Below are 22,033 nucleotides of genomic sequence, written 5' to 3'. Positions count from 1 at the left end.
TGATATAAGGAAAAAGGATAAACGTCATTGACGAAGATTTTCATATTTCTCATTAAATTCATTTTCATTTTTTAATTCATTTTTAATTCATTTTGTAAAATTTTACATTTTTTGTTTTATTTTACATTACAAAAATGTAAATTGCAATTAAATCCAAGGAATTAAAGTGAATATTTTTTTAATGTACATGCATACTTGAAGTTGTATAGCAGCATGCATCATGAAACTCAACAAACTCTGGTAGTACAATAATGGAGAGGTTGAGGCAGTGGCACACAGACAAAAGGAAATTTAAAACGATTAGCAAAATGATTTCTTTTTACAACAGTAGAAAATGAAATTCATTAGTTATGCATGAACAGAGTAATGTTTGCTTATTTCTTTTTTAAATATTAGAAAATTATACATTATGAGAATCAGGGCAACTTTAATTTTAATTTAACACAGCAACATTTACTTTTGGCCCACGGTTTGATATTTGGCCCTTGGTAGGAAAAAGATTGGACACCCCTAAAACCTTCGTATTGAAATGCAGCTTATATTAGTGTAATATTTGCAATTTTTCTGTGCAATTTTCATCAACATCTATTTGACTTAATAAAAAAAACGAATAAAGTGGATATATGTAGGCCTATCCTATTTTACCTCTAAACCTGAATGGAAAAAACAAAAATGTTGAGGATGGTGTTCTATTCAGGCTTGTACACCATGCAGCAGTCGCTGGTTCGACAGAAAGTGTAGAAATCGATTGTGTATATCTGTCAGTGTCATTTTCATCTTTCTTTGCCAACTCCAGCTTATTTCCATCTCTGAAAAGAAGCTCGAGTATTCAGTGAGACCTTGTTAAGCAACACATGGAACGTGGGCGAGCGAGCTGCCTTCATATCTAAGATCCCAAATGCATCACAAGGAGGTGAGAGCCGTTTTCAACATAGAGAGATCATTTCAATATTTAATGCCCCTTTCTTAAGCTAAAAAGTGACGCGGTCGTTATCCCATTTGGCCGTGTGACTACACACACATCGCAGAAGAAAAAGTTTCACGGATGCAAGAAAGATGGTTTTCCACAGCGATTCAAGAAGAAGAAACACTGTGACCCTGTTTTCCAAGTGTTTCACACTAATCCCAATCCTGACACCGGAGCGTGAAGCAGATGACACCATACAAAAGAGACCCACGAACAGTGTGAAATATCAAACATACGCACATCATGAATGAGTAATTGAGAATGACTGCGGGGCAGAGCGCACGCTGAGGAGCGTCTTGGCGCGAACGCTTCCTCAAACTCAGCTGCGCATCTTCAAGCCTATCAGATCGGCACTGCCAAAGACACCTCGATTTTCTCTCTCTGTGTTTAAATAAATGATTTGGAGGTGATACGATTAGTGGTGTATAAAGGAAACGTTTCAAGCGTCTTATTTTTCCCAGTAACCAACTTGGAGAAAAGATAGCCAAGGCAAATATTACGTGTCTTTTAAAGGAGCGATATTGCGTAAAGATGACGTGATGAATATATTTACCTCGAATTAAAACCATGCACACATTTGAGATGTTATTTGGCTTTATTTTTATCAGTAAAAACCAGCAGTTTTATGGTAAACAAATCTGAATTGCAGCCCTAGCAAAATCTGTCCAATTTAAATTCATGTTAAGTTAGAAAATAGATAAACACAAATGCATTAACAAAACACAAGAAAGACTGATATAAGGTCACTTGTATAACAGCATAAATGTACCTGAAGTTTACTTGCAGCATTGATATGGTTAAAAAATTGCATTGCAAAATATAAAGTAAAATAATGTATAACTCATAACAATGCAGTGCATTTGGCCATTTATATTGTTGGGACACTATTAGGGGCAGTACTGAAACAGTTAATATACAAATCTTCTCTTATGTTTTAGAACTTAAACCACATTTTTATTAAGAATGTGTCGTTTTCCATATTTTACTTTTATTATAAAATTAGCACTACCATAGATATTTAGGCTATGTATGAGCAACAAAATGATTTAAATAGGACTTTTGTCCATTCAAGATGACACATCCAGCTCTTTAAACATCCCAACCCCATTCATTTTAAGGCTTTGACAGACAAGAAAAAGTCAACCAGTGCAAACACAATGAACTCCCATTAAAACCCATCGATCTTAATCTCTAAACCTCCTTATCTTTGCAGAACCTGCAAACATCTGTCCGGTATTGAATTTCACATGCTCTCAATTGTTAATCTAAGTAAACAAATTTGCCTCATGACAATGTTCAGGTTCTCAATCATAATTAAAATGTTAATATAAACTATATATTTAATCATTAACAATATTTTCAACTGATGAAATTACATAAACTTCATTAACAGTCACCCAAAAGGCACATTTTAGATCTTCAACAACATCCATATCATTATTAACAGATGTAATAAATAACCATGAGAGATAAGTTAACAAAATGACATCATTTTTAGACATTGACCCATGGTCATAATTGCATACAAGGTTTGTATCTACATAATAAAATATATATATTTTCAGCATCGTTTTCTCTTCAACTAAAAATAAGTATTACAATTTAGTATCTATTAGGACATTTATATCTCTATTTAATTGTCCTCAAATAATCAACACCCCATTTTCAATAGCAGGTGAATGACTACAAGAGTTTTCAAACACTTGCACACACATACTGTATGAGTAACATCTTTACAAGCATTTCAATCACAGCATAGAGATCTAATGAAATTACAGACACTCGTACCAAGTCATGAAAGAAGATGGAGGACACCACAGGACGTCCAGTTAAAAAGAGGATTTGGCACCATCTAGTGGCCATGAAGAACATGGACTCGTCCAAAAATAAGTGCAAGGAGCATCTGACTTAGAAACCAGATTACAGAGGTGTATGGTTTATACAAAACTATGCAAAACTAAAGACACAATAGATGTGTTCAAATGTTAAATAAATAATAGTTAAACAGGAGGAATGAATAACGCACTAGTAAGTAAACATCTCAAAATAACTTCATGTACCAGCTCGTGCAACAATTGTGCTTTTTCATTCCACCAGAGACCGACAATGAGCGAAGTGTTTTTAAAATGTACTAAAATGGAATGAATAGAGACTCCAAGGAATAGATTCTGATGTACGATCCAAAAAAAGAAAGAAATAAAAGTGAATTGCTGAAATATATTAAATATCCCTTGATTTAATTCATACAGTCTGTGTTGTATTACTCATGTAGGCACTATAAAGCACTAACAGACAGGAATGGTCAATAAACTTTGTGGGAGCTGCCGATATGAAATGCCCTCTGTATCTCAGGTGAAAGATGTTGAGAGGACCTCTGTTATGCTTTTTCTTCAAAAAACCATTTCTGGAAAGCAGAGTCCGAGCAGGCTCGGAGAGCGGGTCCGGGGTTCCCGGAGTCTGTCCGGTCCACTGCTTCGACACACAGCTGAGTCTGAACATGGTACAGTGTGCCATCCTGCCAATGCAAAGGTTATGAGAATTTATGACAAAAGGAGAGAAAAGCATTACAGGAAAAAGTGCTTTACATTTTTCAAAATGAAAAAGCTATGTGGTTGCTAGGGTGTTCTGGATCGTTGCTAAGACATTGCAAAGTGGTTGCTAGGCTGTTACAGGTGGTTGCTGGGGCATTGCTATGCAATTGTTAGAGGTTTTTTTTGGTGGTTGCTAGGGCATTGCTATGTTGTTGATAGCTTGTTCTGGGTGGTTGCTAGGGCATCACTATATGATTGCTAGAGTCTTCTTGGTGGTTGCTAGGGCATTGTTAAGTGGTAGCTATGTTGTTCTTGGTGGTTGCTAGGGCAGTGCTATGCGATTGCTAAAGTGGTCTTTGTGGTTGCTAAGGCATTGCTAAGTGGTTGCTAGGATGTTACAGGTGGTTGCTGGGGCATCGCTATGCAATTGTTCGAATTTTTTGGGTGGTTGCCAGGGCATTGCTATGTTGTTGATAGTGTATTGGTATGTGGTTGCTAGGTTGTTCTGGGTCATTGCTAGGGCATCACTATATGATTACTAAAGTCTTCTTGGTGGTTGCTAGAGCATCGCTATGTGGTTGATAGCTTGTTCTGGGTGGTTGCTAGGGCATCACTATATGATTGCTAGAGTCTTCTTGGTGGTTGCTAGGGCATTGTTAAGTGGTAGCTATGTTGTTCTTGGCAGTTGCTAAGGCATTGTTATGTGGTTGCTAGGTTGTTCTGGGTCGTTGCTAGGGCATCACTATATGATTGCTAGAGTCTTCTTGGTGGTTGCTAGAGCATTGCTATGTGGTTGCTAGGTTGTTCTGGGTGGTCACTAGGGCATCACTATGTGATTGCTAGAGTCCTCTTGGTGGTTGCTAGGGCATTGTTAAGTGGTAGCTATGTTGTTCTTGGTGGTTGCTAGGGCATTGTTATGTGGTTGCTAGGTTGCTCTGGGTCGTTGCTAGGGCATCACTATGTGACTGCTAGAGTCATCGTGGTGGTAGCTAGCCCATTGTTAAGTGGTAGCTATGTTGTTCATGGTGGTTACTAGGGCAGTGCTATGCGATTGCTAAAGTGTTCTTTGTGGTTGCTAAGGCATTGCTAAGTGGTTGCTAGGCTGTTACAGGTGGTTGCTGGGGCATCGCTATGCAATTGTTCGAATTTTTTGGGTGGTTGCTAGGGCATTGCTATGTTGTTGATATTGTATTGGTATGTGGTTGCTAGGTTGTTATGGGTCATTGCCAGGGCATCACTATATGATTGCTATAGTCTTCTTGGTGGTTGCTAGAGCATCGCTATGTGGTTGATAGCTTGTTCTGGGTGGTTGCTAGGGCATCACTATATGATTGCTAGAGTCTTCTTGGTGGTTGCTAGGGCATTGTTAAGTGGTAGCTATGTTGTTCTTGGTGGTTGCTAGCGCATTGTTATGTGGTTGCTAGGTTGCTCTGGGTCGTTGCTAGGGCATCACTATATGATTGCTATAGTCTTCTTGGTGGTTGCTAGAGCATCACTATGTGGTTGATAGCTTGTTCTGGGTGGTTGCTAGGGCATCACTATATGGTTGCTAGAGTCTTCTTGGTGGTTGCTAGGGCATTGTTAAGTGGTAGCTATGTTGTTCTTGGTGGTTGCTAGGGCAGTGCTATGCGATTGCTAAAGTGTTCTTTGTGGTTGCTAAGGCATTGCTAAGTGGTTGCTAGGCTGTTACAGGTGGTTGCTGGGGCATCGCTATGCAATTGTTCGAATTTTTTGGGTGGTTGCTAGGGCATTGCTATGTTGTTGATATTGTATTGGTATGTGGTTGCGAGGTTGCTATGGGTCTTTGCTAGGGCATCACTATGTGATTGCTAGAGTCTTCTTGGTGGTTGCTAGAGCATCGCTATGTGGTTGATAGCTTGTTCTGGGTGGTTGCTAGGGCATCACTATATGATTGCTAGAGTCTTCTTGGTGGTTGGTAGGGCATTGTTAAGTGGTAGCTATGTTGTTCTTGGTGGTTGCTAGCGCATTGTTATGTGGTTGCTAGGTTGCTCTGGGTCGTTGCTAGGGCATCACTATATGATTGCTATAGTCTTCTTGGTGGTTGCTAGAGCATCACTATGTGGTTGATAGCTTGTTCTGGGTGGTTGCTAGGGCATCACTATATGATTGCTAGAGTCTTCTTGGTGGTTGCTAGGGCATTGTTAAGTGGTAGCTATGTTGTTCTTGGTGGTTGCTAGCGCATTGTTATGTGGTTGCTAGGTTGCTCTGGGTCGTTGCTAGGGCATCACTATATGATTGCTATAGTCTTCTTGGTGGTTGCTAGAGCATCGCTATGTGGTTGATAGCTTGTTCTGGGTGGTTGCTAGGGCATCACTATATGATTGCTAGAGTCTTCTTGGTGGTTGCTAGGGCATTGTTAAGTGGTAGCTATGTTGTTCTTGGTGGTTGCTAGGGCAGTGCTATGCGATTGCTAAAGTGTTCTTTGTGGTTGCTAAGGCATTGCTAAGTGGTTGCTAGGCTGTTACAGGTGGTTGCTGGGGCATCGCTATGCAATTGTTAGAGTTTTTTGGTGGTTGCTAGGGCATTACTATGCGATTGCTGGAGTGTTCTTGGTGGTTGCTAGGGCATTAATATGCGATTGCTAGAGTGTTCTTGGTGGTTGCTAGGGCATTAATATGCGATTGCTAGAGTGTTCTTGGTGGTTGCTAAGGTATTGCTATGTGGTTACTAAAGTCTTCTTTGTGGTTGCTAGGGCATCGCTATGCGGTTGATAGGTTGTTCTTGGTGGTTGCTAGGGAATTGCTATGGGATTGCTAGAGTGTATTTGGTGGTTGTTAGGACATTGCTATGTGGTTGCTAGGGTATTACTCTGGGATTGCTAATGCTCTTGGTGGTTGCTAGGGCATCCCTATGCAATTGCTAGAGTATTCTTTGAGGTTGCAAGGGCATCACTATGCAATTGCTAGGTTGTTCTTGTTGGTTGCTAGCGCATCGCTATGTGGTTGCTAAGTTGTTCTGGGTGATTCCTAGGGCACCACTATGCAATTGCTTGAGTATTCTTAGTTGTTGCTGGGATATCACTAAGCGGTTGATAGGTCGTTCTGGGTGCCTGCTTTAAGTCTATTGGATTTTCCAGTATTTGTATAAACTGTTAGGTAAAGTTTCAGGGCTCTCTGCCTTTCTCTGAAAACTAAGTCCTTAACAGCAAGATTTGCCAACTCCAGAATCCCTGTCTGTCGTCACAATGGTCTTAAGGTGCTCAATGTCCCTTAAAAGTTCACATTAAGGTTTGCTACTAAAATTTCAGCACAAGCCACATTCAAACCTCTTGACCTGCTACCAGTGACTTTCTCAGGTAACACCTCAATGTGTCATGTACCTGGCCCATTAAGAGATTTCTTTGCTTTAAGTCTACAATGTACCCTTGTTAGTGTGCACCGTGCCATTTAGTTCACGTACCCATGTAATCAATCTGCACACCAGGAGTTTGCTGTTTTTTAATACAAACACTGCTTTGGCGTTGCAAATGTCACGTTCTACCAAATAAGCTATGAGATCTGCAGCCCGCATGCAATGACGTGTTGTGTGATCTCACCTCTCTGAAAATAAACTTCTGATCTTCGGGCACAGGTTCCTTAAGTTTACTGCAATGATGTATAGTAAGGAAGGTAGAAACAGTATCTGCCACGATGCAGCCGGCAGGATCCCTCGTGTTATAACGGATCTCTTGAAGTGTGGAGTACTCAAAGAACTTTCATATAAAAACAAAAACAGCAAAGAAGATGCTTTTAGCATCATTGTGTATTGACACAGTTATCACAGGCTTGGGTTCATCACATCAACACTTAAAATCTTAATTGGAACACTCTGCTGATGCTCGATCTGATTGAGAGGGACGTATGTACAACATCAAGCCGAAATACAGGGGCTTTTGTCTTGCATTCATGGAGAGAATTTATTAGAATGGTGTTGTTGTGCCGTACATGTGGATCGTATCGTGCACTGATAAGTCTCCAGAGCTCGCCTGCCTCCCTGCAGAGCTGGGGGAGATATATGAAGTCACACTGCTGTGCCGGGCTTCTGGAGACACTTTAAAAACAAGCGTGCAGTAGACAACCCACTATGTACTGCAGCATATTACAGTATGAGGCTGTCTTAACGCACTAAGACACACTTAGATGTATATTTCTGAGAAAGAATGATGTCTGTGTATGCTGTTGTGTGGCTGGAAAAGGAACAAACACAATTGAACACTAATGCAGCCATTTCCACCTTCAGAATTTACCTGGTTTTGTCCCATGCCATGACACGGGTAAAGAATGACGCGATGTCCAGCAATATTATGGTCATCAGGTGGGTTGTAGTCAAAGCAGTAGTTGGCCTTCCCTTTATTCTTTAGCTAAAGGTATAAAGAGAAGATGAACATTAAGTTCTGTATACATTCACTCACATACGGTGTAGAAAGCTTTGATGGTTGAATAAAAGCTTCTGTCTGTCATGTCAATTGATGACGTTTTCTTAACTCATCTGCAAAAATGCTGTAGATATTGGCTTAATTTCTAACATGATAACATTGTGCTGATTGGTGGATTTAATTTCAGGATTTGGTCAGTTCTTTTTACCCAGATATTTGTAAGGTTAAACTCAAACTGACTTGTACCTTCAACAAAAGAATATATAAAGCTTCTAACTGGTTTATATGACCTAGTTTAGTCATGAAGCTGAGATGCAGGCTGATAGTGTATATTAGTGGTTGAACGATACGTTTAAAAAAAAATTAATGGCTGATACCAATATTTAGAAAGCAGTACTGGCCATTATGAGGTCAATATAGCACAGATGTAATTACAGTAAATGAGAGACAAACAGAAAATTGGTGAAACTAAATGAACCTTTGTTATGCATAGTTGGGTTGCATAATGATTAATCTGATCTAAACGTTTGCAGAATAAAAGTTTGTTTACATCATATATGTGTGTGTACTGTGTATAATAAATATCTATATATAAATATGCACACAGGCCTGGTATGTATAATTTTAAGAAAAAAATATAATTATATAATATATAAATATTGCATAAATATATACTTGCATCTGTGTTTTTATATATACATAATTATTATACACTGTACACATATATGATGTAAACAAAAACTTTTATTCTGCAAACGATTAGTCGCAATTAATTGTTATGCAACCCTCATGCATAGTATTTATAAATATACCCATTTAAAGTACTTTTAACATATTTACATTGTAGATTAATTAATGTGGATCTGACATCTCACTGTACTGTTAAAATAAAACTTTCTGCATACCAGAGTTTCGTTGTGTGTAACACAACATGGCATCATGTTAAAAAGTGAATAATGATTGGTAACTTTTACTGTCTGTCAGACTTTGCCTTTGCATCTGAGTGTCTTTCCTTTCTAAACAACAAATTTAAGTAACAGAAAAATGTTCTGGCCAAATAAAAAGACTTACTTATGCTGAGGGGGAAAAAAATCCAAATAAATATCGACTGATATACTGGCCACTGCAATATATCAGTCTCTCCTTATATTAGCAGTAACAAATCTTCATATTTGCTCTGCAGCACAGATCTTCTAGTGCCACCCAAACCAAAGACATTAAAGGCGGAGTCCACGATGTTTGAAAGCCAATGTTGATATTTGAAATCACCTAAACAATAGAGGTGGCACGGTTCACAAAACCCTCGGTTCGGTTCGTATCACGGTTCTATGGTCACGGTTCTCGGTTCAGTACGGTTCTTGTTGTTATTTTTTCTTTTAATTTTTAACACTCCAGAAATGTATTATCTTATTAATGTATTAATTATCCATAATTTAGGATACAGTATTAAAAAAGTTATATCATGTAATCATGCACAAACTGAATTTGACTTTAAGGACATTATTGGGACCATCTCTGAGAAAAGCCAGGTGAGATTTTGATACAGCAAGAGGGAAGACATTGATGATTTCAACATGCTTTTCATTTATTTGGCAAAAAAGAGAATGTGTATTGCCATCTACATGAACTTATGTGCCTTTTTAGCACACAAAGATAACTTGCATTTATCAAAATGCCTACTTCAGTGTAGCTCTAAGATTTATTACTGAGAGGCTGCTTAAATACTGCAGAGAGTATATGTGAACGAGAGAGAAACATAACGTTTATACCTGTTATATTTAAATAGGTCTCTTTTGTCCACTTTTGACTACTTCTGTCCTGATTACTTTAAGGGGCAGTTTATGAAATAAGATCGCGCAACTTTCACACGCTAGCAAAATGAAACTACGCGGAAATCAGCCGCTTTCGTTTTATCAATGAAAGGCTAAAAATAGCGCTGAATACGAAAAGACGTAAAACAGTGTTCATTACCTCAGATTATATAAATGGTCGGAGAGAAGGCTGTCGCGTGTGGTTGTATCTATTGTTTTATTTCCGCTGTCATCATAGGTAACATAAAATAAAAAATGTTTCCACACACCAAACTTATACGACGCTGGCGCATCCTCCAACTCCGGGCAGACTTCCATTTCTCTCCCTCTTGCCATTTCTACACGTAACATGACCGGCAGCACTCACTCTCCACACCAGTCACCTCTTCTTTCGCACTATTCGCGAAAGGGGAACACGCTATCTGGGGTCACATACAGGGCATGAGGCTACATTGCGCAGGCCATGAACCGTTGAACCGTACGGCACACAGGCGCTCCGAACCGAGACAAGCGAACCGAACGGTTCGGATTTTTTTCATGAACCGTGCCACCCCTACTAAACAAACACGCCCCTACCCCAATAGAATCTGGACCTTCTGTTGATAGACCCGCCCCACACATACGCAACCCGGCAAGGATGTCGGTTAGTAGACACGCTCCTTACTGCTGATTGGCTATAAGTGTGTTTTGGTAGTCGGCCCGTCTCCTTTTCCAAAGCGTTTTTCAAACATCGTGGACTCCACCTTTAAACTAAATTTATCCCAAGAGTTGTCACGATTGAACTTAGGTTTGCTAAAAATCTATTTTGCCATTTTTATTTTTTTGCTATTTAGCTTCAGAACCGCAATTGTGTGCTTTAATAGCTATGCAAGTATAAATACAAAAGCTTATCTTTCCTTACCATTCCAAACATCCCAGGCCTGTCTTCTGGAACTTGGATTTCGGGGTAGATGTTCTCCAAGTACCACTTAAAGTTCTTGCATCCAAGACGCATTCGAAGTTTCCGTCTCTCCGTCACATCACCAAATGCCTCCTGAAATAAGAAAGAAAGATTTAGTTTATAAGTATTAGCATTTAACATTTATAAGTGTGTCATGAGAATCCAGATCACTATGTCCTTAAATAGGGGGTAACAAGAGTTAGGACCCAGGGTCTGTTTGATATTTTGGATTTCCAGGTCCAGTACAAACAACCTCTTTTCATACAAGTCAGACAACTTCATTTATATCGACTTGGAGTATAACTGACAGTTTTCGAGTTATAAGACTAAACATCCTTCAGTCAAACTGCACTTTCATTCTGTTTACTAAAGCATTTGGATGCAATAACCAGCAGTGGTGAACCACAACATCTTTCAACATCCTTTATAGAAGAAACAATTGTGCAACCCTTATCAAGGTGAAGTAGAAAGAGGGCAAGGGCCTGTTGTTTGTTCTGTATCAGGATATCCCCTCATAACTGTCCTTACAGCAGGTGACTGTTGAGTGATAAACCCAACACTGCTGCTGGAGATATTACATATAAGGAACATCAGTTGACACTACTGTACTTAAATATGCTGTGTTGACAATGCACACACAAACTAATAAAGTTTGTGCAGTTTCTTCCCTTTATATGGTACGGAGTGCATGCTAACTACACTTCACTTATAATAGTTCAACATAAGATGTTTGCGTTGGTTCAGATGACAAAGATAAAGAGTTTCAGTAAATAATGATTTACATTTTAGTATGATGCAGGAAAAAACGTGGCATAAGACGACATACAGTACAGTATGGAGCAGGTTTAAAGCTTTTAATACTCCAGGCCAAATATCAAATTTACCCCATGATTTACTCACCCTCACTCAATCTGAGACACATAATCCATAGTCCATCATCCTTCAGACAAACACAATTGGAGTTGTTTTAGTAATGTCCTTGTTTTTCCAAGCTTAGTAAACTGGAATCCGGGAACAACGTCTGACTTTGAAACCCGAAAAGTGCATTCATCCTTCACAGATGTAATCCACACGGCTCCAAGGGGTTAATAAAGGTCTTTTGCGGGTAATCGATGCGATTTTGTAAAACATATCCATATTTTAAACCTGATAACCTATAATAACTAGCTTTCAGTAATGACGTCATCTTGGACTCAATTCTTGACATTCACTGTGCAACGTACTCATGGCAACTAACGCTCACTACGCTAAAACTTTTCCAAGATGGTGTCATTGCCGGAAGCTAGTTATCATAGTTTATAAAGTTTGAAATATGGATATTTTTCTTCCAAAATTGCATCGATTACCTGCACAAGTGTCCTTTATTAACCCATTGGAGTTGTGTGGATTACCTCTGTGAAGGATAAAGGCACTTCTTTGGTCAGAAGTTGTATCTTGATCCCTGTTTACTACCATTATAAAGCTTGGGAAAGCAAGGACATTTATTAAAATAACTCCAAATGTGCTTGTCGGAAATATGATGGACATATGTATCTGGGATTGCTTGACGGTGAGTAAATCATGGGGTAATTTTGATATTCGGCTGGAGTATCCCTTTAACGTATTTTTTTGAAGGCTGGAAGTTTGGAAGCTTAACTATCAATATACTTGAATTCCTCACAAATGAAAAATAAGACAGCTTTGCAGTCCTTCCAGAAAAACACAAAGTTTTTTTGTGATTGTTGCGGGCAAAAATCCTTGATCTTGCGGCACGTTTTATTAAAAAATGCCATAAAAAATGCAGGATATGTGTGCAATTTTATGCGATGAAATTGCAGCAACTTGCCAAAATTGCGGGAACTTGCAAAAACTGTTTGCAGCTTTTCATTCATGTTCACATCATATGGGTGATTCTCACGAAACCATTGAAACACCACGGCACTAATGATTTTAGCTTTAAAATGTGTAATATAGTAACATTAAAAAGCATCAGAATTAACACAATACTGTGTTCTACCTTGCACAATGTGTGATTTCAACATAAGAATTTATAATTGGAAATTTTATCTCATTTTCTGCTGAAATTCTCATTACCGCAATGTGTCCGGCTGTGTTTGAACATGCATTATGTTGTAATTTAATCAAATTAACACAAAAATATTAAGAAAAAAAATAAATGGATGTTTTGCTAGACTACTTTAGATGACAGAAAAAATATTTACTGAATATTCATGTATAATAATAATGAAGAAAAATGAGGAAAATGATGTGTCCATGCCTGATGTTCTCATCCTCCGCAACACTTTTTGAGAACAGTTTAAGCACACATACAGAATTTTAATAAAGTTTGATTTTGAGTGACCAAGCACATGGACCAGTTACTTCAAGATGGCTACCAGGTAAGATCATTTTTTTTACAGTTAATTTTAAATATTGTCTTGTCAGAATGCTCACACGACATTTTGATTATCATTACCGCAACAGATGCTTATTAAATGTTAATTTAATTAATAGAAGCATAATACTTTGATTTTAAATGCATGTGCAGAATCTCCAAATTATGTTCTTTCAGGTTTGTCATGTCATTTTGAAAATATGTCAGTGTTGATGTTTTTTGACTGTTGCGGTAATGAGATTTTTTAGGACAAATTTTTTTAATTATGTTACAAAAAGTGTTAAATGATAAGTAAAAGTTTTTAAATTAATGTTCCCATTTACTCCAGGCTTTGTTTTTCAATGTCTGGTGGGAAAAAAGTAAATTTAAGCAATTTTTACATTTTCATGCTTGACATTTTTAAAACCAAGTTTTCGTGAGAATCACCCATATAATTACATCACTTCCTTACATTCCCATGACAACCGGGGACATGGCAGTGCATATGTGAAATAAATGCAAAAATTTTCAACTTTCTGCTAAGACATATACGACTTTTTGGTACGAAAATGCGGGATTATGAAATCATGCAAACCCCGCATATTTTGCGAGCAGAATTCTGCGAAAATCCGGCTCATTTATAAAAAATGGGCCTCCCCCATAAATATGCGGACTTTGGCTGATTATGCATTGAATCATGCGATCGCATAATCGCGTCTTTCTGGAGGGACTGGCTTTGGTACGACTTTGAACTGGGGACAAACCTAATAATTTTCGCACGAATGTAATTTGATCATAACAACTGACTGATCATGCCTAGTCTTTTCCACTTGTACTCCGTCTTTGTTTAAAATCACATATAAAAATTATTTATGCAATAAACACTCTTTATGTTTGGTTTTTCCCCAACACAAATAATGACAAAAAACTAAAGGAACATATTCAAGCAAGTTATTCTTGTTTTTTTATCAAGCTATTTTCGTTCCTTTACCGAAAAAGTGACAGGGTGAAAAGATGAAATGCAGTCAATGTTTTTCATGGCACTTTCTCTATAAAATTACTTTAAATTATTCCATAACTTCCCTGTTGGCTGCTTTATGATAAATTGCTCTGTTTAACAGTATTGATTTTCTTCATAAATGTTTTCCTAAGTCAAAAATAAGCAATCGATGCAAAAACTGTGTTTTTTCCCTGAAGTGGGTATGTACAGGACAAACTACTGTCAAATTAAAAATTCAGACCATTGAGATCCATCACCAAGTGCCCTGCTGGCAATCTTTGGGACACAACAGAGATTTTGGCCATAAATAAAAATGACTCAGAGGGTGAAAAAGAGAGCGATCTTACGACATAACGTAGCAGAAGGGTATGAAGGTTGTCAAACCTGATCCACACTGGCACGCCAGGTGTGTGCCTGTGGTTTATACTCGAGGATGGAGAAAGAGCCTAATCTGCTGGCATTACATCAGATAGATTTAAAGCGACTAGTGCCAACCTGGCAACATCTCCAAGGTTGAGTTACAGAAGAGTTACCCGATATATCAATAAGTACACCTATCTCTTTAACTACAGGGCTTGGCGGGGTGCATAGATGACAAGGTCACATGGATGACAAACACACGGGATAAAAGAGATGCCACTTCTCAAGAAGTCATTTCACTTTGAGTAAAAATGTCACCTGAGGAGTTACAACACATGTCTTTCATTCATGGCACACTAAAAAATGCATAGGTGCAGGTATGTCTTCCTGGGTGTGTCTCAGTGAATCGATTCAAAGATCTTGCCCCAACAATTCATCTCTTAAAAATGTGCATGATCCCTTGGGAGTGGTATTTTTTCAAACATTAAAATGTTTTAGTTAACGCTACTGTATATCTACTATAGCTATTTGTTACACTGTATTGATATATTGGTGACTAAATATCATTCAATATCATTCATTTATGTGATAATAATCTAAATGGCCAAAATAACTTTTTAGGATTTTGTAAAATTACCTAAAAAGCTAAAAACATAATACATGCACTTCAACACATACTGATTGTGATCAAAAAGATACGCAGGTATAATATCAAGTTGTACCGCCCAGCTCTAGTAAACAGCAAAAAATATGCATATCCTCTTTCACATGAAAGGTCACAGTCGATTTACACTGTGGCACAGCTGTCACATAGATTGAATTGTGATAAACGTTGTCTTGGTAAATGAGCAGACAAGCAAACAAAAGCCGAGTCACACAACAGACTGTACAAGTAGGCGTACCAGACGTGCAAGGGGGCTGCGGTGGTAGTACATGTCTTTGTATTCATCCATCCAGACTTCTGCTGCCCGCACGCTGTTAGCCAAGGCCTTGCTCCTCGAGTATGGCGCCTTCATCGGAAAGATGTGACCCACGTGCGAGCAAGGGTGGATCTCCAGACTCCCTCCACACTGCCAGATCTGATCAGAGATAAGCATCACGTAATTACATAATTAAATAAGCTGGTTTGTATTACTTGGTTATCCACTAATGCTGTTCCTTCCACTGGAAAAACGGCACTACTGAACCGGTGAGCCATTGCTAAGTAACACCGCTTGCTGCCTCAGGGGCGAGCGAGCTGACTAATGGGAGTACTATGAGTAAGAAAACCCTGAGAGTGAAGGTCGGTTTAGTCATGGTCCTGGCTGGCGAGATCTTTAATAAAGATGCCGGCCGACCTCCTGACCTTGTGTGTCTCATCACACATTTTCAATCGACGATGGTGGCCATCTGTAAAAAAGGTCTGCTGGACTTTTTCCTCACTAACAAACAAAACTTAAAGAGAAATAACCTAAACTTACTCTGAATGAAAACTCCAGGTTCTCTCCACCCCACACCTCCATTCCCGTGTCGTATGTGCCCAGGTAATGGAAGTACTTCTTATTAACTGCAAATAAACCACCGGCCATGGTAGGAGACCTGGATCAAAGCAGTGTTAGATGTTAAAGACAGAATGAAGCAAACTGTTAGGCCCTGTTTGCACCTGGTATTAAGAAAAGTGGAGGTCTAAAATGTTTTGAGCTTGTCCACCTTCAAACACATTTAGAGGTAGTCGAAAACACATTCGACCGGATTGCTTTTGTGCTTTAGACGCTCATGTGGTCGAATGCATTCAAACAGCCACAAAAGACCGCCTACTCTCCGCCTACTGACCTAATGTGTAATGTACTGAGCACAATGCTTTTTCATCGGCCATGACTTTTAGTGCAAACCCACAGTGTTCGGTGAGGTCTCAAAGCTGTGATTGCTAAAATTAAAGCAGATGCTTTCCACCGCTTTCATTTTTCATGAATTTTGGTTAAAAAAATGTTGCATGGGTATTTAAAGGTGGGGTGCATGATCCCTGAAAGTCAATGTTGACATTTGAAGTCACCTAAACAAACACGCCCCTACCCCAATAGAATCTGGTCCTTCTTTTGATAGACCCATCCCACACATACACAACCCAGCCAACGATGTTGGTTAGTAGTGTCCCTTACTGCTGATTGGCTACAAGTGTGTTTTGGTACTCGGCCCGACTCCCTTTTCCAAAGTGTTTTTCAAAAATCATGCACCCCGCCTTTAAACCACAAAATATTTACATCTGAGATATTAGTATTGTTAAAATCGTTGTGTAAACGTTACTTTTCATGATAAGGTTGACATTTGCATGGAATTGCCCATATAACTGTCTGGGGACAACACGCTTGGTGGTCCACTTTGTTCAATTGTTTGTTTCTTCTAGCAGTCATATTTACAAGCTTTGCAAACATAAATATTTACCCTATTTGAGACACCTGATCTACGGGCTTGAAAAAGAAAGTAAATAATTTTTATCATTAGTGAACTATACCTTTAAGGAGCTATTTATTATCTGACCTGCATTGCTTTCATGTCAGTAATCTAATGCAGTGGTTCTCAAACTTTTTCAGCGTGCGGCCCCCTTGTGTACGGTAAATTCCTTCGCGGCCCTCCCAAAGAAAATTTATGACAAAAAACTGTTTTAAAATTTAACATTTTAATTAAACAAAACATATTAAGTTATACAAAATAGTGCTGTTGGTTAGTAGCCTTAATTTTTTTAGGTTTAATTACACAGAATTCATGATAAATTAATGTATTTTATAAAATGACATAAAATTGGGGCCCCCCTGGCACCATCTCGCGGCCCCCCTGGGGGCCCCGGACCCCAGTTTGAGAACCACTGATCTAATGTACTCAAATTCATTTAAAAAATTAGACATAGTTAAGACATGCAGTATGAAAGATCTCTGTGAAGTCTGGGGACAACACCCCGGTAATTCACTTTTTCAATTATTGCTTCTAGCAGCTGTATTAACAAGCTTTGCCAAAATAAAACTGCAATGATATTATGCAGCGCCCGAAAATAGTCCCGAGCTATTGAAAGATACCAAGGGGACTATTTTCGGGCGCTGCGTAATATCATCGCGCCTCCTGCTCCCGTGGAATGGCAACAAAGTCCTTGATTATTACGCCAGAATGAGAGTATAGTTCCTAGCCATATCTGCCTAGAAAATCACAACTTTTAATTTTCCATCTATCTTAGTACATGATGTAACTACAGAAGAGTCAAGCTTTAAATAGGAAAAATATCGAAACTCTATGGTTATTTTTGAGCACAATTCTAATGGTCTAATCAGATTCAATAGATTATGCTAAGCTATGCTAAAAGTTGTACCACCACCAGACCCGGAGATCGACTGAATGGTTTCCAAAACTGTAAAATTCAATTGTTTCTAGGGGAGCTGGAAAATGAGCATATTTTCAAAAAACGTGGAGTATCCCTTTAATTCATGCCTGGGCTCTGAATTACAAACCTGATGACATCAGTGGAGGAACGTCTGCGTTTCTGCTCATATTCTGGGACACTGTGCCAAGTAAACACCAGTCGCCAGTCAAATCCTCCGATCTGAGGTTCACCCGCATTTCCCAGGTATTGAAAGGTGTTCCAGTCAATGACATCTATTACTGGGCACACCACAGCAGAAGGCTCCTCCTTAATTCTACAAGAAGCAGAAATATAAAGATAAACATCCATTTCTAGAGAATTAGCAAAATTGCATATCCAAAGCGATTCAGCCTATATACTGTATTTCTTATCAGTATGCGCTCCCTAGTTTTGAATTGATGACCTTTGCACTGCTAAGCTGTTTTACCAATTCAACTTCAGGAACCATAGTAGATCAACAGAAGAGAAACAGTACAGGGAATTACCATAAATCTAACTGTGATGTGACACCTAGTTTGGGCTTGACCAGGAAAGCCATGCAAATTTTATTATGCAAACAGACCAACAGATAAGTTCTAGTTAAATGTGTATTTTGTAACCATAATGCACGTTTTGGGTTCGTAGCATTTCAACAACCTCACCTGTTGAGCAAAGGCTCTAACCAGCCCTCATGACACTCGCAGTGGCAATCCAGGAAGGTCAGCACATCTCCCGTGGCGATGGATGCCCCCAAAAGCCGAGCTCTCACCAAACCCTCTCTCTTCCTCGCCCGAATCAAACGCACCTTTCTCAAACTCGCAATGTATTTCTCCAGAGGCTCTTTTAAATGATCTGTGAGGTAAAAAAAATTAACAAAGCTTAAATACAAAAATATGTTCACATTAGGCTTTTATGTTTAATAAAAAGTGGTTTGACTACATGTATAATACGTGCATTGTTGATAACAATCTGTTTGGATGAATACATTGTTAAGCTACAAAGCAAATGCTTTTCATACAAAGAAACATAGAGTAGGGAGTTCATTCAAAGCAATTTAGTTCACTTGATGTTAGGGATTAGCCTGGTCCAACCAGACTCTCGTACATTCATTTTATTTGTACAGAAAGTCTGGCCACGCTCCATTGCAAAGCGTTACTTCCGTTAAGGAGGGTCCTCTGTTGAAGCTTAAAACTGCCCAGAGTCACTCTGAATCTGCCATAACCAATCGCTAACGTGTGGTCGTGACGTATATCATGCGCCGGAAACAACAAGTACGAATAATCAGACAGACGAACAAAACTTAGCAAACCTGGTTCTTGCTCCGGCTTTAACTTCTGTACATTCGGCAGTTTTGCAACAACGGACCGAATAGCTTTTCTCACGTCTTTCTCCGCTGCCATTACTGAACTACAACTCAAACTGACGCATGACCTCAACGTCATCGTTCTTAGCCACACTGATTGGACCTGCAGATTTTTGCAGGAGAAAACGAAACTCTACAGAGCAGTCCCAGACGTAGTACTGAAGCGAAATGAAAATTAAGCGGAAGCACGTAGGAGGGCGGAGCCAGGCTAGCTAGGAATGGGACGGTATGAAAATTTCATAGCATGATTATAGTGACCAAAGTTATCAATATTATCGTGGTTTTGTTCAAATTAAAAACTGATTTGAAGTTTTATTTTTGAAAATCACAATTTAATATTTCATGTCCCTGAAATGAATGAATATAATACATTAACCCTTATGTTGCATGTACGTGCCAGCGTCAAACTGATTCTGGCTGGACAGGATGTACAGTTTTCAAAATCATTGTAATTAAACACGGTTGTAATGATAATTAAATTTTAAACAATTATACTAACCGTCAGGACATTTTATAATGGTTAATGGTAAAACCGGTAATCGTCCCATCCCTAATGCCGCCCCTCTTGGAGATGTCCCAAACAGCTATTGTCTAACATAAATACAGCAGACATTCACTTGAATAGGGATTTAACATTCATTCATTCAGTCCCATCAGCTGTGAAACTTTTAAATATGAGATAAGGTTTTTTAAATTCTTTTGTGAATTGGGTGAATGTATTGTGTTTTTATGTTCTGTGTGATATACTTGATATATATATCTGCTGCAACAAAATTGCCTTCGGGAAATGAAATAAAGTTGAACTAAACTGACTAAAGTCTCCAAAACTGTTAACTACATTAAAGATTGAACAACAACATTATTTCATGTACTTTATGACATTTAAATGTTAAGCCTTGCTGAATGAGAACTTTAAACTAGGACTGATACCTCGATCGCTGTAGTCATCCACCAGTATGACTTCTACAAGCAGCATGTCAGGTGAGGTCTCCAGGACACTGTGCACCGTCCTTAAAAGTGTGGACCACGCTTCATTGTAGAAAGCTATCACCACTGATGTTGTGGGCAAGCTAGGGTAGTCATATTTTAGGGCTCGACATCTAAATAGAAAGATTTTGTAGTTAATGCTTTGGTGCATGTAATGGTGATGCAAATTTAAGGAATATTTACAATGTAAAAGACTGCATGTTTTAAAATGGCAATAAATTAAAAATACATATACAAAATATACTAAGTATGATAAGTCTTTGTGGACACTAAACAGCTTTAAAAAATTAAAAGCTTTCTAAAATAAAAGTTTTGTATCCTAAATGAATGGATAGACACACAGACAGACTGAGGAATCTGGGAACAGACATGGATTTAGGAAAAAATAAATTAGACATATCCATAGACTTACAGTGGATTCCATCTTTCGGGCAGTCTGCGGTGTAGTGATATTTTATCACTGACATAAACGTTAATCTGATGTTTTTTCAGGCTCTCGCTCTCCTCTTTCTTCTCTTCTTCGGTTAGATCTGTGAGTTTTACAGCTCTGCCCATCTCCCCTAAAGCATTGATATCCAGAGGAGGTTTCTCATAAACAGGTCTCTTAAAGAACTCATCGTCCACATTTCTGAGCTTGTCGGCCGCTACTTCCCTTCGACTCTCCGGACGGCTATTACTTTCCGTGTCTCTGGGAAATATTAAATATCCCGCGACAAAAGCTCCGAGAATGCAGAGTATTAACTTGGACCGGTTACGTCTGCCACATATTGCCATAATGTGTCCGTCTCGAGCGTTTAGCCTCCTTTCGGTTGTTTGTCATCCAAAGTTCAATCTTATTAGTAGTTGAACTTCAAGCGAAGTTCGCAGTCGCATATAGAAGATCCCATGTTTGTAAAGTGCCGGATTTCATTTCAAAACTAAATCAGAGTGGTGAAAAACTCATTAACGGTCCTATGACAGACACTGAATGCGATATAAGCAAAGCGGTAGTTGCACGCGATTTAGCCTGGCAAGAAACAACTGTTGAAATATTGGCTGTGTCTCAAAACTTAGCGAGTCATCTCGACCGCATGTTTACGCTTCATCGATGCGTACTTTTTACGCATATTGGGGCGTTGCGATGTTATAATCAGACTGCGCAAAACATGCGCGTCTTTGACGCTCGTAAATACTAAAATCAGCTGACTCAAAACGAATTTAAGAGGGTGATAATACTTTCTAGGGTTCTTACTAGGATTTAAGACACGCCCATACAGTAGCACATCCCACAGTATGTAGATCGATGAAGGATTTGTCCGATCAGATTAACAGTCACGTTTGTTGGATGGGTGAGAATTGGAGTAGGTATAACAGTTACCGTTACATAAAGAAATTCAGGTCAAATCACAGACTTATCAGGGGTTACGTACCGTGACAGCAGCGCTAATCCAAATCCATTTAGTGCGCGTCCGTTACAGTGTATAAATAAAATCATTACTATGACCATGCATGAAAGTGCGCTAAGTTTGTTCCTTAATATAACTTAAGTTAAACGTTATGCTTTTAGCGCACGAGCTGTACGTTTGTAATATAAGACCACTGGGTAACCAAACTCGTCTTCTTTGACAATTTAAGGTAGCGTAAATTTTCATTTTAACTCTAAACTCCCCAAATCCCATGTTTCCATTAACTTGGCCAGGGTGGTTCTTCTTTTACACTGCTTCCGGGTGGCACAGTTAAAGTTTACTGTCACGTGATCAAGTTACTAAACCTAAACACAACACACAGTGGATGTCATGTCTCTTTAATATTGTAAACTTTCTTTCTTTAGTGACTACCTTACATTTTTTTTTCAAACTGACTGTAACATTAATATGACTTTTTAACAAATGATCAGTGAAAGGAGGGGTTTAAACTAAAAATAAAATGTTCACCACTCTCTGAGGTCAAACTAAATTTTAAATGAACTTTTTAAATTGTCAGGTTTTATTCAGTTCCCA

At 38.7% G+C, this 22,033-nt stretch overlaps 1 protein-coding gene across 1 annotated transcript; it reads right to left on the bottom strand.

Moving 5' to 3' along the window:
• Positions 1-1,982: 1,982 nt before the first annotated feature.
• Positions 1,983-21,506, bottom strand: galnt12 (UDP-N-acetyl-alpha-D-galactosamine:polypeptide N-acetylgalactosaminyltransferase 12). The gene is made up of 10 exons (XM_055220250.2): positions 20,467-21,506; positions 19,998-20,167; positions 18,367-18,556; positions 17,814-17,999; positions 15,798-15,915; positions 15,240-15,416; positions 10,586-10,717; positions 7,745-7,858; positions 7,055-7,210; positions 1,983-3,482 (listed from the first exon to the last, which is right to left on the bottom strand). Exons 1-10 carry the CDS (start codon positions 20,826-20,828, stop codon positions 3,345-3,347), a joined length of 1,743 nt encoding a protein of 580 aa, XP_055076225.2. The 5' UTR covers positions 20,829-21,506; the 3' UTR covers positions 1,983-3,344.
• Positions 21,507-22,033: the final 527 nt, after the last annotated feature.

Source organism: Misgurnus anguillicaudatus, chromosome 20 (genome assembly GCF_027580225.2).
Source record: "Misgurnus anguillicaudatus chromosome 20, ASM2758022v2, whole genome shotgun sequence".
In the NCBI taxonomy this organism is placed as follows: domain Eukaryota; kingdom Metazoa; phylum Chordata; class Actinopteri; order Cypriniformes; family Cobitidae; genus Misgurnus; species Misgurnus anguillicaudatus.
The sequence above is the reverse complement of the archived record's forward strand: the minus strand, read 5'-3'. Positions and strand labels throughout refer to the sequence as shown.